Here is a 14,754-nt window from a genome sequence, read left to right as displayed (position 1 = left end):
TGTCACCGTAGTGTCGCGATATTATAGTTTTTTTTACTCTTTTAAATGCTTGTAACATAAAAATGAAAAACAAAATACGCTTAATGTTTTCGAAATGTAACATTATGAACATTTTATCTCTGTGTTGAATCATGCGTAACTTGTTTCTGTTTTCGTCTTGTGCTCTTGTTTGCCAGTATGTAAAGCAAGATAGAAGATGAATGTAAATAAATGCAACATTTGGCTTCGGCCCAGATATATTGTAAACATGCTTGCATACAGCTTCAAAAATATAATATTCCTAGTTTCCATTGCGATTGTGTAAGATACATTCAATGATTTAACTGACAAAACATGTTTTCATTATTCAGTGTTACATAAGGCTGGGATTTACCATTAAAGATGAGGACACACTCAGTTTCACCATAAATTCATAATTGCCGTTACCCTTGAGATATATCCCACTCACTCACTGATTTGAACTATTGTATTAAAATGTCTAAGTGAAAAGAAATTATACGATAAAAAGTTATGGAGGTTTTATATTATATCACGTTCTGGAAAATGCCGTAGGTTGAAAGACTGACAGTAGTAGATGAATATAGAAATAACATAAAGATCATTAGTATGGGATAAATTGTACATGTTAGAAACAGTTCAAAACTGTTGAAACTGTAAGAAACCAATGTTGAATGTTGCTTTACGCATATACTAACTCCAATGGTCATTCGCCTTTTTATAAGTATTATTGGAGCATATAATTATCCAAATTATTTCATTATCTCATTTGCTGTTTTCATTTATTATAAATAAATACTTGTTCTAGATAAAGATTACGCACAACTCATTCCATAATAATTGTTTGTTTGCTTAGTTAGTCATCATATCTATTTGTCTATTAAAATATCCTTAAAAATCTTGAACCATAATTATGACAAGTCTGAATAAAAGTCGTAAAGATGATATTACAATCCTCATAACACATGGCTAACATGAGACTACAAAATACGAGACATAACAATTGGTTTGTTTCTTTGGTTTTACGGCGCACCAACACAATTGAGGTCATATTGCTCCGAACGGGAAAGATAATTTTGGATAACCTCGGGTGTTCAAGTAACTTTAAGTAACACCAGGAGTCAAAACCACCTCACTTGCTGGAGCTAAGAGAAGCATAGACTCCTTTTATTCGAACCAAATAAGTCGCCTCTTACAATCACGCACGGGCAAACAATGGCTGAAATTCTAATGCTTCAGCCCTTAAGAGCAACCCCTCACCCACAATGGGTAAACAATTGGTATTGACGTTCTTTATTACATTTCCTTTTAAATATTGTTTTACATTGGTGTTGTCTAAATCTGTATAAACAAGTAAAGATCAAGACATTCTTTGGTCAGAGGGAATATTGATGTTGGTTGAAAAAAGTGCCTCAATATTCGAATAATTCATTTCAGATAAAAAACGCTTATGACATGTTTAATAGAATGAGCAATGTTATATATGTATTAAGTGATTGTACCATTATAAAGCTCAGGATTTTGACTGCTTTTTTAGTAAAGTCAGACCGACATGCAAATTGGCAAGATAATAATAACTACCATATAGCTCAAAAAGTTGCATTCTTCATGTAATAAAATGATCTGTTCGTAAAGTTACCAACATAAAAATACGGCAACTTAATATCTACAAAAGTTTGTATTTGTCAAAGCATTTAAAATCATTTTTACATTAGAATAATCTTACAAAGGAGGAGAATGGAATGGGGTTGGTGGTATCACGGTAAAAATAAGCTGGACTTGGTTTATATAATTATCTTAAATCAAACGAGGTATTGCATTGCTAACATAAATTAAATGTCAATCGCATTTTACTATGTCTACATTTATTCAACGTGCAGGTAAAACAACACTTTTTATAAAGTATGTCTAAGTTTTGTCATAAATATTTATCTTTTCTTTCCTACTCAAATATTTTCCTACGCCTTCTCAAATTAAACACGGAATCGCATTATCCCTCCGTTCCATAAACAATGTACATGTTATTTCTGTGATGATATTCTCCCTCAAATACTTTGACATTAGATACATTTGATAACGCGTCTTGCTCTTCGTGATTTATTACTCCGTGTGGTGTAATTAAAGTTTCTCAGAGATTTAATTGAAATGGTTTAGTATTGAATAGATATCATAAAACAATAACGAACAAGTTTTGAGTTACAATTCAGTGTTTCAGTATAGTATAACTTCTAAGGAAAGAAGTGATTTAAACTCAGCTTTTTATAAGGATAACATCTGGGGAAATAGGTCGTTATTTGAAAAAAAAACATTCAGATAAATATATGTTTGCTTAAGAATATTTTATTAAATGTGTTCAAGCTTGTCAGAAATATTGAATTTACAAGAACAGAAACATAGATCACCAGTTTGACATCAGCAAACGGCCGTTTCAAAATAAATAGCTTTAGGAAATATGGACTTGTATATTGCCATTCACTAGATTAAGAAGATGAATACCACTTTGTTATTATATGCCCTATCTTTACAGATTTACGTAAAAAATTTATAGCAAAATATTATTATATCAAACCAAGTGTTTATAAGTTTTTAGAATTGTTACAAACAGAAAATAAGACTGCTCTTTATAAATTAGGGTTATACTGTAAAAACGCAATGTCTATAAGAAATTCGATTATTAATATTACCAATTAGTGTAAAATTGTCTTGAAATATTGAACGTGCTCTATTTATTATATGCCGGTTAGTGTTTATATGGTTGCTTTGGTCAACCAGACTGTGTTAGTTTGTATATATGTATGTTTATAGTTTGATGTTGTAAATAAGATGTTATTTATTATAAGCTTAATAGTGTTTATATGGATGTTTCTGGTCAACCGTACAGTTCTAATTTAATAGATGATGAGTTATATTTAGTTATGCAAATATATTATAAGTAAGCCAAACATTGTTGAAAAGATAGCAAACTTTATATGGATGTTTCTGGTCAACCGTACAGTTCTAATTAAATAGATTATTAGTTATATGTCTTATGACTGTGCACAGTTAAGAAATGTATTAAGTAGATTATTTTGTCTTATGACCCAAGTTAGTCGTAAGGCTTTTTCTTAAATTACAACTTTGCAATCGAAATATTTTTTGGAATAGCCAATTGTTAACATTCCCTTTCTTTTCGTTTAAGGTTAACTGTAGTTTTGGAGTACTATTCCCCTTCAAAAAAGTATATAGTGTGATACTATAGTTGGTTATTCACTTGTATCGGATGTTGATTACGTATATATAGATAACTTTATTGCAAGTGGCACAATAATGTATGTGAAATTCACGCTATCTTTGTCAACATGTTCGAAACACAATATTAAACTATGTAATATATGTTAAACTGATTATGTCATATCCTATACTGAAGGAAACAAAATAGATTAAACTGTTCACCTTCAAGAAATTTGCAGACTATCCATTGATTTTGTGATTGTATATATGTATGTATGAATGAATGTATTAATGTAATTGACTATGTACTTTGTATACGTCAAAATAAACTTTCTGTTCTGTTCTGTTCTGTATATTTTGTTTGTCGACTTTATCTGTACAAACAACTAAGAACGTTTTATTTAAGAAATAGTATTTCCCAAACATTGATTTTATTGCTAAATAAGATCACTGTTTGGAGTTCGGGTGCGAGGAATTATAATATAATTATGCGCATTGGAACGACAAACAGTAAAATCATCGATTTGGATATATAATTTCGATTCTGACACATCAACACAAATAAATGCAGCGTACCTGATATTAAGCTACATTGCGCCTGATTTGTTTCCATACTTATTTTCAGCACGTTTATTGTATTATTATTATAATATTTTTTATGTTTTTAATGATAATATCTTTTCACGTCATTTTGTCTTGTATATCATTCATATAAATGTATGAATTATACAAAGCAGTGAAACAGACGACGAATTTGCATACTGTCTGATGAGTTTGAAAAATTTTTTCTTGGAAACATCGGTAAACTTCACCTTTCTATGATTAATATTATCTAATATCACCCTTAGAGGAGAGGGATCTAATATATAATTTTTATAATATGTAATATTGAAAATATTCTGACAATAACTTTTTCAGTTTTTTAGTTGGTTTTTATGTCGCACAAACACAGTATAGGTCATATGGCGACTTTCCAGCTTTAGTGTGAATGAAGACCTCAGTTACCCATCCATGCATTATTACAGGCAGGAGCAGATTCCTGAGTATAACCATCCACGTTCTGTAAAACTAGTTTGATAGCTTACTCATATAAAATAATGCAAAATCCCAGGCGGGATTCGAACATAAAGCGGTGAGTTTCAAATGGTTTCGAGTCAACGGCGTAACAACTCGGCCGCGGACACCCAACATTTATAGGAAGAACACTGCAGCGACTTATCACCAAGTTTAAATTTATCTTTAAGTTTTGCAATGTCTGAAATGATTTTATTTGCAACACATTTTGAAATGTTATTTGCAACACATTTTGAAATGAAGACCTCTAATTTGGCAAGTCCTTTTTTCCCAACGTGTTGGTGAAAATGTCACATCGCAGTGTGATATTATTATTAATATTTAAATTAATAAATATATGACTTATTAGTCACGGGAGGTATAATTAGTATGTTTCAGTACACTATAAATAGGGCAAAACAATCACCATTTTCTGTAACCTTCAACATATTTTGATATCATAATGTCTAATTATACGATAAGTGTATAATTAGGTAAATATGGACCATGGAACTTTTTCTCCAGAGTAATACTTCCGTTTTTTGCACCGTTTGTTTCAATGAACAACTTTGATAATATTTTGATTTAGTGCCTTTGGTAGTATAAGCATTCTGGTGACGCTATATCTTTTAAATTTGTTGCAATCTTTACCGAATGGATACTTAAAATGAAGCTTTATTTATTTAAATTTTTATGATATTTTATAGTGTTTACACAGTGTTCTCTATTTAATGGCTGACAGTATAAGAACAAAATTTGTCAAACTATTTACAGCATGGTATTAGGCTAAACAATGAACAGGAGTTGATAAAATATTGTTTTTTATTTCAATTAATTACGTAAATTGCTAGTATAATTTTGACATCCGAATACTTAAACAGTCTTGCGATAGTGCTAAGTTAAAATATGTATAAAATAAAACTTTAGACTAACCCATAAAAATAAGTGTGTTTATTAAGTAAATATGTCTTCTCCCTACATTTAAACAATCTTTTTAATAATGACCTACATATGTATGTGTAGCACGTGATGACTGACATTGTAAAGTGCTTTTTGCTTCCATATGAAGAAAACACTACTGCAACTGTCGATTAAAACTAGGTGTCAAATGAATTAATAATCATCAGAGTACTACACTTAACGAAACTTATAAGTACTCCGATTTCAAACTTGCAGGAAAACTCCGGTTTTCAAAATATATGTTATTAGTTTTTTTTACAATGGTGATCTCAGTTACTGATTTTCTGTTAAGTTTGAGTTATTGTAAAATGCATTTACTATGATTATAAAATGATGATACTATGATTAAAGTTTATACAGTATCGACTTAGACTAGTTATAGTAATTCTAACACAATATAATAAAAAATTGGTCGGAGTACTTATAAGTTTCGTTAAGTGTACATATATGCCATGTTGTGACATGACATTTGCAAAAGTTGGTACTTTTACAATATTTTTTATTCATATAAATGAAATAACAAAGATGACCAACAGAATTTCGACCCTATTCTTCTAGACATTACGCTATGCGTGATTTTGGAATAACATTAATATCTTTCTAATATGAAGAGAATGATTGGGGCTAACAAAATTAAAATAAAATATAAAACAATACAACAACAAAAAACATACAAGTACCAAATCCATGGATACTTTCAAAGTCATTTTCTTGTTCAACATATTCATATTTCAACTAATATATTCAACCAAACTCATAGTCACTCATGTCTCTGCAATGGTATATCAGATCACAAATATGCCCACGACGATTTTTTTTATTTGGTCGTGTTATATTTGTTCATCTGGCACATGCAAAACATGTACCAGAATGTATATCATTTATATGAATATTTTTAAACGAAATACTTATTAGTGAATAACGAAAACAATGAGGAAAGATAAAAAGAAAATAACTCACTTGCATTGCTGACTGCAAAACTATCAGTGGACTTTAATAATTGTATTTCCGCTTTAATTGGAATAGCGTCGGGTTGACGACTTAAAAATTCTATTTCCTTCTCGAAGGCGTATTTAATATCAGAAGAGTTTTCATCAAAAATTGCACCTGCAATAGAAAATAAAATAATTATTTTCATTTATTTTATTTTTTAGTTTATGTTTTGTTTTTTTTTATTTAAATAAAATGTTAATGGATTATGAAGTAAAACACGATAGAAGAATTGGTTGGCTATGCCTTGGGGAATATGGGCAACATATTGTTGACACAAAAGGACAAAATGTTGACTCAAACACTACTTTCATTCGTCACTTATAAATAATTAATCTTAAAGGCTAATTTTGGACTGTTAACATCAAATTAAAAAATACAGGACAATACAATCTAATTTTACTGTGTTTATGACCAAATATTTCCCATGTACACAAAGAAAAGGACATTTTTTCCCTTAAAAGTTTACGGACTTATTATATGTGTTTGAAGTACAATGAGTTTTACAAAATAGTACATTGTATATTGATCATATCGAAACAATTGAAAATATTCCGTTTATATTTTACTACGCCATTAGCCCCTACTTCTACCGAATTTTTAAAGTTATCTTTTTGTAATATATCTTACTAATCCAAAAATTATTAATGATGTCTTTTTACAATTATATTTCCACAAAGGGCATGAAACTTCGTTGATGGTTGATTCCGTGTACTCAGACGACAGGTTTATGGATATGTTCTCATTTATATTACTATCATCGAATCTAGATGAAAACGGCAAGACGTCTGTCAGTCCTGTAGCCTCTAAGGACGTACCTTATGTACCATGGCCATGGTGATACAATAGTTCGCATTGCATGCACTATAATTTAATTGCATGACACTGTCCAAAGAAAATGTAGAATCATTCAGTAGCTTTGTACAATCAGTACTTTTGCTGATCTGCCCTTTACAGAAAGCACTATTTAGGAACATTAAATGTTAACTATATCATTATTGTAAGTATTTAACACCTTCAGTAGGTGTAATAAGCAATTTAAAAAAGTGAAGTTAACACATAAGATAGGTGTAAGCAATGCCTTTATAAGATTGCAGAATGTACTGCTTCATTATTCTAAAGATTATGAAAGCCATTATAACAAAATTGGTACATTTCTAAAGTGATTGTATGCCCATCCAAGAGTATATATTAAGTGAACAGGTGAATGCAAAAAGATGTAAAATCTCCCAATTCTATAATTTACTTCGTAAGAACGATATTTATCTCACGTGGCCAAAGGTAATTTCTGTAAATATCCATCGGACTTTACATGTAACGTTCAATGGAAGGGGTATTCCTTTTATATTATAAGCAACTTTATATATAATATGATCCCTAACATTTTGAAATATGAACTTTTGGTCAAACACCATCATAACAGTCAATTTTATGAAATATATAGCCAACTCAGCTAAAATATTATTGAAATGTTACTATAATTTAAACGTTGACTTGTCTTAGAATAAATGTATCTGCTTATAAAGACACGAACGTTTTGATTACTGGTAGAAGTTATAAAATTATTTACGTTGGCTTGGGTTATAAAATACGAGTTTTACATATCTAAATATACACAACGATTTATATTTCAATATATGTCATATAGTATGTACATTGTAGCATATGAATTGAATTTGATTTATTATCACTATTCGATAACTGTACGGTAAATGCATTTGCATTAACGAGCACACATAAAATGTAGTCGCGTTCAATCAGATAGAACTTATTCTCCCGATATTATTTTGTTTGTACAATAATATTTGTTATTCCAACATTAACTTCCCCATTACATAATTACATATAAACGCTGTTTTACTGCGTTTATTTAATGGATTTGTTGAATTGGGTTTCAACTTCTTCTAAATAATGCACAAATTGTGCAGCCATAAATGTAAGGCCCAGCCACTCTACACGGATATACATGTCAACCTGACATATACTGGTGGCATGCTCCAATCATCATCATTGCTAAATTAGATTTTGTAAGTCAAATTATTACACTGTAGTGTACATGTTTTGATAAATAAGTGAGTAGGTTTGTTTTGTTTCGTGTTACGGCACACCAATACAGTTTAGGTCTTATGGTAACGAAACAGGAAAGATGATTTTGCCAAACCTTGGGTGTTACAAACTGTAAAAGCAAAATTAGGGATCAAAACTACCTAACCTGCTGAAGCTAAAGTGCATAGGCTCTAATAATTTGAACCCATTCAGCCGCTTCTTACGATCACACAGGGTTAAACGATGGCTGCAATTCTGATACTTCAACACGTCAACCTCCGCATTGTGTAAGTTATTTGTTTAAATGAAAAACGTGCTATTACTCTGCTTTAAACATGTACTACATTACCAGTAATTTTTAACAAAACTTAAAGATTAGAAATGACAAGGCTTAACACATGTACTTTTGTCAGCTTACATTGGCATTTATTACACATTCTTCTTCTATTCATGTATTATTCATTTCGTTTAAATTTATAACAGTGTTAATTTTCGTTCAATATGTGTGTTAAAATTCTTATCATAGTAATTAAATTCGAGACTGATTACTTTTGCTCACATACTAAAGATAAAAATAATTAAAGTAATCAAATGCTTGTAATTGGTCTTTGCCAGCATAATTTGGCTTTTGCCAACATAGTTTGGCTGAATTGAAATAGATTACTGGAAAAAAAACCATTTCATTGGAAGATTGGAAACTACAAATACAGTTTGTAATGTGTTAAGAAAGTATACAAAAGACAAAAGAAAGTACACAAAAGACAAAAAAATATATACAAAAGACAAAAGAAAGTACACAAAAGACGCAAACGATGGCAGGAAACAACAGCTAAACTAAACATGTTAACATACTTTTGTACCGAATAATATGTGAAATAAGGAAAATCTAAGCACATCATATCACAGAAACTAACAAAAGATGGTTATTTCATCAAAATATAGCTGTTGTTTAAGGCATACATCTATGTAGTGTTAAGTGATGGAATTATACCGTGCATTATGCTAAATCAGACAATGTATTCAAATGGACACAGCTAACGGAAAGAAGTAATCTTTCATGTTCGACACGAAATATTAGCACTTGCTTTGAAAACGTCATGTATTTCGGCAAGTTTAAACTTTTATGTAAGAGAATGACGCGATTAAAAATAAAAATTAGTTATCTTGGTTGTATGTAATAAAGATACATAAATCAACAAAGTTGATGAATATATGTTTTGCTTTATATCAACTGAAAACGCATAATAAAGTGAAACATGTATTGATAAACTTTGTTGATTTATAAATCGGTTTATCACATTTATGATCTTGATTGCACCAATTATCAAAAACAAAATGCAATAGAAATGAAACTTCAATCCTTCCTATGCTTTGTATATAATAATCAAGAAAAAAGACAAACAAACAAATAGTCGATTTCAATAAATATTTCATTAGCACAGGGTGTTTCTGTTATCAACCTGTCTATAATAAATATACATGTACTTATTAAATTGATGATAATAAAGTAATTCATGTCTTTTTATAATACACAGTTTCTTATCATATTTATAATTCACTACCCATTGGCTGTACTCTAACTTCGTTTCTTTTTCTCTTAGTATTTCTTTGGAAAGTAAAAATAATTTTGATTTATGAAATTATATGTTTATTCTTCATGCTTGAATAAAAGGCTTTCCAAAATAAAACGAATAAAAATTTACAAAAGCACCAAACATGTATAGCTCGTCTACATATTCAAAAGACAATTGTGCATTTTAATTATTGTGTTCTTTTTTTCTTTAAAATGCTGTGATTGCTACACACCATGCAAAACCATATGATATGTAATTCTTATAAATTGAAAACATGCAGTGGCACATTTACACATATACTATAATATGTGTGTTTACAAAGACTCTTCACATTTCAGGAGAAAAGAAAATTCCTATGACATAGCAATCATTGTGCTTGTGTAAAATCATCAGAAAATTGAGCAGCCGGTCCTTACTATAACGGGAAATAAGAAAATCATTAGACACAAATAGAGCAATTGGACAGTGTATAAGAATTTTACGTCTTGGATCGATATGGTTTTCCCTCTGGAAATATCAGTGATAAATGGTCTACTCCACTTCAACTCCTCCTTCCAAATAACTACTGACACCAACCACTTCAACGTTATTGAATAAAAGGGAATCGAGTATTGACAAAGTTCTACATGTCTTAACAGAATAACGCAAACACTTAGTTATTTAGCCTTTCTGCTCGGGAAATTTAATGGAAGTGTGTGGAAAAACAGATCATATATATAGTAGGGTTGGAGTGGCGCTATCGTGTAAAAGCTGTAAATATTCCGGGAACATATTAGTGTTGTTTGATTTTGTTAGAAGAATAAATCGGTCCATTTTTATTTGTAGACAGAATAAAGAAATGTCCTCTAGAAAAAAAATGTTTTTTTTTATACATGTAGTAGCAAAGTAGAAAAAATGCAGGGCCATTAACCGTCTCATAGTTTTATGAGTTTTACTGATTTATATTGACAAAGGACAAATGGAGCTTAAAATCGTCAAGTAATGCAGAGACATAAAGTTAACACATATAATTTTACAAAACAAACATGATGTCGAATAGAAGAATGCCATAATGAACATTTCTTTTTTTATTTAGTACAAAATAAAGCCACACTGATTAATCTAATAGCAGAATAATAAAAGAATATATGTCATTATTTGCAGAATAACAGGAAAATCGAAACGAATGTTCACAAGATTGATAAACAGACTTTGGGTCTGTGCATCCGGATATTTTTCGGCTCTTTTCTTCATGCAGAAATGGTAAAAAACAGACAAAATGTCTTAAGCAATGTGTCATTCTTCGTTGGTCGAATTAACGATAACTTTGTTATTAATCGCTGAATATAAAGCCAAACAGTATACCAAATTCAATTATTATAAAACTTGGACAACTTCTTTACACTCAAGTACATTAATAATGTTTCTTTGCCTTGAATTAAGTAAATAACAAAGGATTTGTTTCAATGACATATTCTCCATTACCATTACAAAAGTTACCATTATTAATACAATGTTTTGGTAATATATACATGTAAGTAAAATTATCTGTGTTTTTTAAATATACGTAATATATAAAAAATAACGAATAAATTTGAAGGAGTCTTTGACATAATTTGAATATATTAAATAAATCTTTGTCACGTTTACTCTTTTGACAATTAACAACCCACTCGATCTGTTTTGGGCAAAAGGTGTTATTTTGTAACGACTAATTAGATATAACAGATAAAATATAAATTACGAGGAATTTAATCATTTTCATTTTGGAACAGCTTGAACGTAGCATTAGGACTTTATGTTAAATCTTTATAATGCCCAATGGATTAATTCTGGTACACTTAAACAATTTTACAAACTAGACATTTAACGTTACTGATGTATAGTAATAATCAAATATCAAAACGACAAACCCATCAAAATGTTTATGTAACCAAATAGACATGTTTCTTTTTAGACCAATTCAGTTTACAGAAAACATGTAATTTGCATTTTCAGTCGCATGTCACATTGCATACTTCATATGGCCTCTGTACTTCATCACCAGAAGAAGCTTCTTTTCAAAGTAAAATACTTACGGTATTACGTTTCGAGATAAAATTCTTTGAAGACACGGAATGGTATAACTTTTGATATAGAGTTACAAATAATGTGTACCGACTTAAAAGTATGGCCTTTACCAATGAAATAAATCAATACCAGCGAAATAAACATGCTTCTACTCTCAGTATGTATTTTAGTATAGAAAATTTATATAGAAATATTCATATTGTAAGAATTAACAGCTTAGCTCATTTTTCTTTCTTTTTTCGGGGAAGGGGGTGGGGGTGGGTGTAGGTTGGGCGGTAAAATGAAAGGGATGTTGTAACTAGTTGTGTGTGACAAAATTGCTCTATTTGAAAAATTCCAAATAATATTCAAACAAGGTTGGTCTGTACTCGCAGGAGTAACTGTTTCATACAAAAATGCATCAATATTTATTGTGACTAAAATGCCCTGAATGATATGCAATTTTACACAATTGTTTTATAATAAATACACATTTAATCCCTCGTGTATTATTTATTTCAGGGGAAAATCTATGGTATTTTATATATCTATAACATATACTTTGGTAGGAAAAAAACACCATAAAAACAGTTTTCTGCGTTTTGTGAACATCGCATTGTTGTTATTGTTGTAATAAAACAAACAACAGTGACGACACAAAAAACATGTCTTTTAAAAAAAGATACCTTATGTTACCTTGATATGAAGTCAAAAACTAAGTAAAATACAACACCACGACATATTACATATATCATTTGTGAATAAATACCCCATGTTGATGTTTGTTTATTCTATATATCATTTTATAAGCGCTTTTTACACATGGGTGTTCCACTTCGGCCATTTTGTTTTCCAAATTGATATTTCAGTTTCGTTATAAGATGTTTTCACAAAATGTCTGAATTTGCTTTTAGGCTAATTTCAGTCATTAAAGAAATTCTATAAAACTTTAAATTGGCATTTAGTGTGAAAACAAAAACAAGGATACCAGGAAAGATGTATTTAAATGGGTCTAAAACAACATAGTGCTCTATAACACGTCCCAGATCGATTATATTTGAGAAATCAATACCACTTAGAAAAGAAAAACATTTTGAAGCATACGTACCGATGGGATATTCTGTACAAAACACAAAATATAAGAAAACTGGCGACAAATATACGATTTCAGTGATGCGGAGTCTTCTCCATAACTCCATATTTGTGCAACAATATCAAATCACACCAAAAATCTAGATTTAATTCCACATATTAATCCATTTCTATTGGAATTTGCATTACAAAACACAGTCACCATCTCTGAAAAGGAGATATTTACAAAAAAATAATGTGACTCAACGCGCATGCGCTAAACGATTATATCGTTCTTGTGAGTTCTTAATCAAATAACACTGAATTTCAAACGAAAAAGCGTCCTCAATTTGGTCTGAAAATGTAATTTAAATTCCGCTCCGTGATTACATGGGCCTGTCGTTTTTCCCGATTATGATTCTCCCTGCCGTTTATCCATTAACAGCGCTCCATAGGAATCCAACGGAAATGGTATAATGCCAAATTAGAATCAGATCGGAATCTGCATAGAGGGTCTAAGCGTTTCATACGCCATAGGAAAATAGCTGTTAAAACAGCATTGATAAGGATTATGTTCACGAGAGGCTTCTGATTCAGAAGAGTATTTGTGCTTCGTGATCTCCAATAATATTTACGCATATTTAGCGACGTTATGTTTTTTTTTACATGTTATGGGATTATGTTTTCATGCGTTTTATTACATAAATACATACGCATCAAAGAGCTTTTATTATTTTTGTTATTGTTTGAAGCAAAGCAAATTTAATATCCATTGAATTCTGAACTTGTTTGCTTGTTTAAGCAATCATTTTGCATGTTTTCAATAAAAACAAAGGGATTATAATAAATATCTAGCAAATAGTTGCATATTTTACGCAAATGAATTGAACATTTTACGAAAATGGACGCGTGTACATACAATTTATAATGATTTAACAAAAGGGAAAAAATGCATTTCATTATTTAATATTATCGCAAGTTTCTTAAAGCATTGTACACTTCCCAAGGTACAGGCATGACTAAATGTAAGTATTTCGGCTAGGGAGTGTACTATATCTTTTAGCAATACCGGTTGTTTGTTAGCGTTTTCTTAAAATTCTTTGATGTTAACCGCTTATTTTAAATAATCTTTTATCATTATAATTTTAAAATGAGGGCAATTTCAGTACAGTCAGTCAGTGGCGGAACAATTTGTTATAAAATTTTAAATTACACTAAATTAAGATAATTTGGCAGATTGATTGTTGCGTAGAAATTTAAATGTGCACAGAGAAACTATTTTCACCACGCTACATTTCACAGAATGTTTATGTCTATGCACCTCGTTGAACAAGAGCGGAGCGGTATAAACAAAAGAAATCTTAGGTATTGTTGAATCTAACGACAACAATTTGTTTAAATATATGGCCCATAAGAGAGGAACGAGTATATTTTCATATGTCAAACATTATTATTATTATTATTATTATTAATAATAATAATGATAACAACAATAATGATGAAGATAATAATACTAATAACAATAATAATAATAATAATAATAATAATAATAATAATAATAAAAATAAAAATAAAAATAATAATAATAATAAAAATAACAATAATAAGAAGAATAAGAAGAAGAAGAAGAAAAAGAAGAAGAAGAAGAAGAAGTAGAAGAAGAAACAATACAATATGACTCTAGTGTCTTAAACAAGTGATCTCTGAATCATGTTCCCTGTTGAAAACACAATAATTGAAAAGGAGTGCTTATATAGTACTTTTACTTTATACATGCTGTGGCAATATCTTAGGGTTATCATCAATTAAGGCCTATCAGAAAAAA

At 30.0% G+C, this 14,754-nt stretch overlaps 1 protein-coding gene across 3 annotated transcripts in view; it reads right to left on the bottom strand.

Moving 5' to 3' along the window:
• LOC132715358 (glutamate receptor-like) overlaps nucleotides 1-13,451 on the bottom strand; it is a 47,396-nt gene extending 33,945 nt beyond the window's left edge. Inside the window, exons 1-2 of one of the 3 annotated variants that reach the window (XM_060698350.1) lie at nucleotides 12,967-13,451; nucleotides 6,181-6,327 (exon numbers count right to left, since the gene is read on the bottom strand). In XM_060698350.1, the coding sequence (XP_060554333.1) occupies nucleotides 6,181-6,327; nucleotides 12,967-13,057 (238 nt within the window). In that variant the 5' untranslated portion in view covers nucleotides 13,058-13,451. The remainder of the gene's footprint in view (nucleotides 1-6,180; nucleotides 6,328-12,966) is intronic. The other 2 variants (XM_060698351.1, XM_060698349.1) reach the window with 2 other exon arrangements.
• Between the last annotated feature and the right edge of the window lie 1,303 nt (nucleotides 13,452-14,754).

Source organism: Ruditapes philippinarum, unplaced genomic scaffold (assembly GCF_026571515.1).
Source record: "Ruditapes philippinarum isolate M1 unplaced genomic scaffold, ASM2657151v2 ctg365_1_1_1_1, whole genome shotgun sequence".
NCBI classification, from domain to species: domain Eukaryota; kingdom Metazoa; phylum Mollusca; class Bivalvia; order Venerida; family Veneridae; genus Ruditapes; species Ruditapes philippinarum.
The sequence above is the reverse complement of the archived record's forward strand: the minus strand, read 5'-3'. Positions and strand labels throughout refer to the sequence as shown.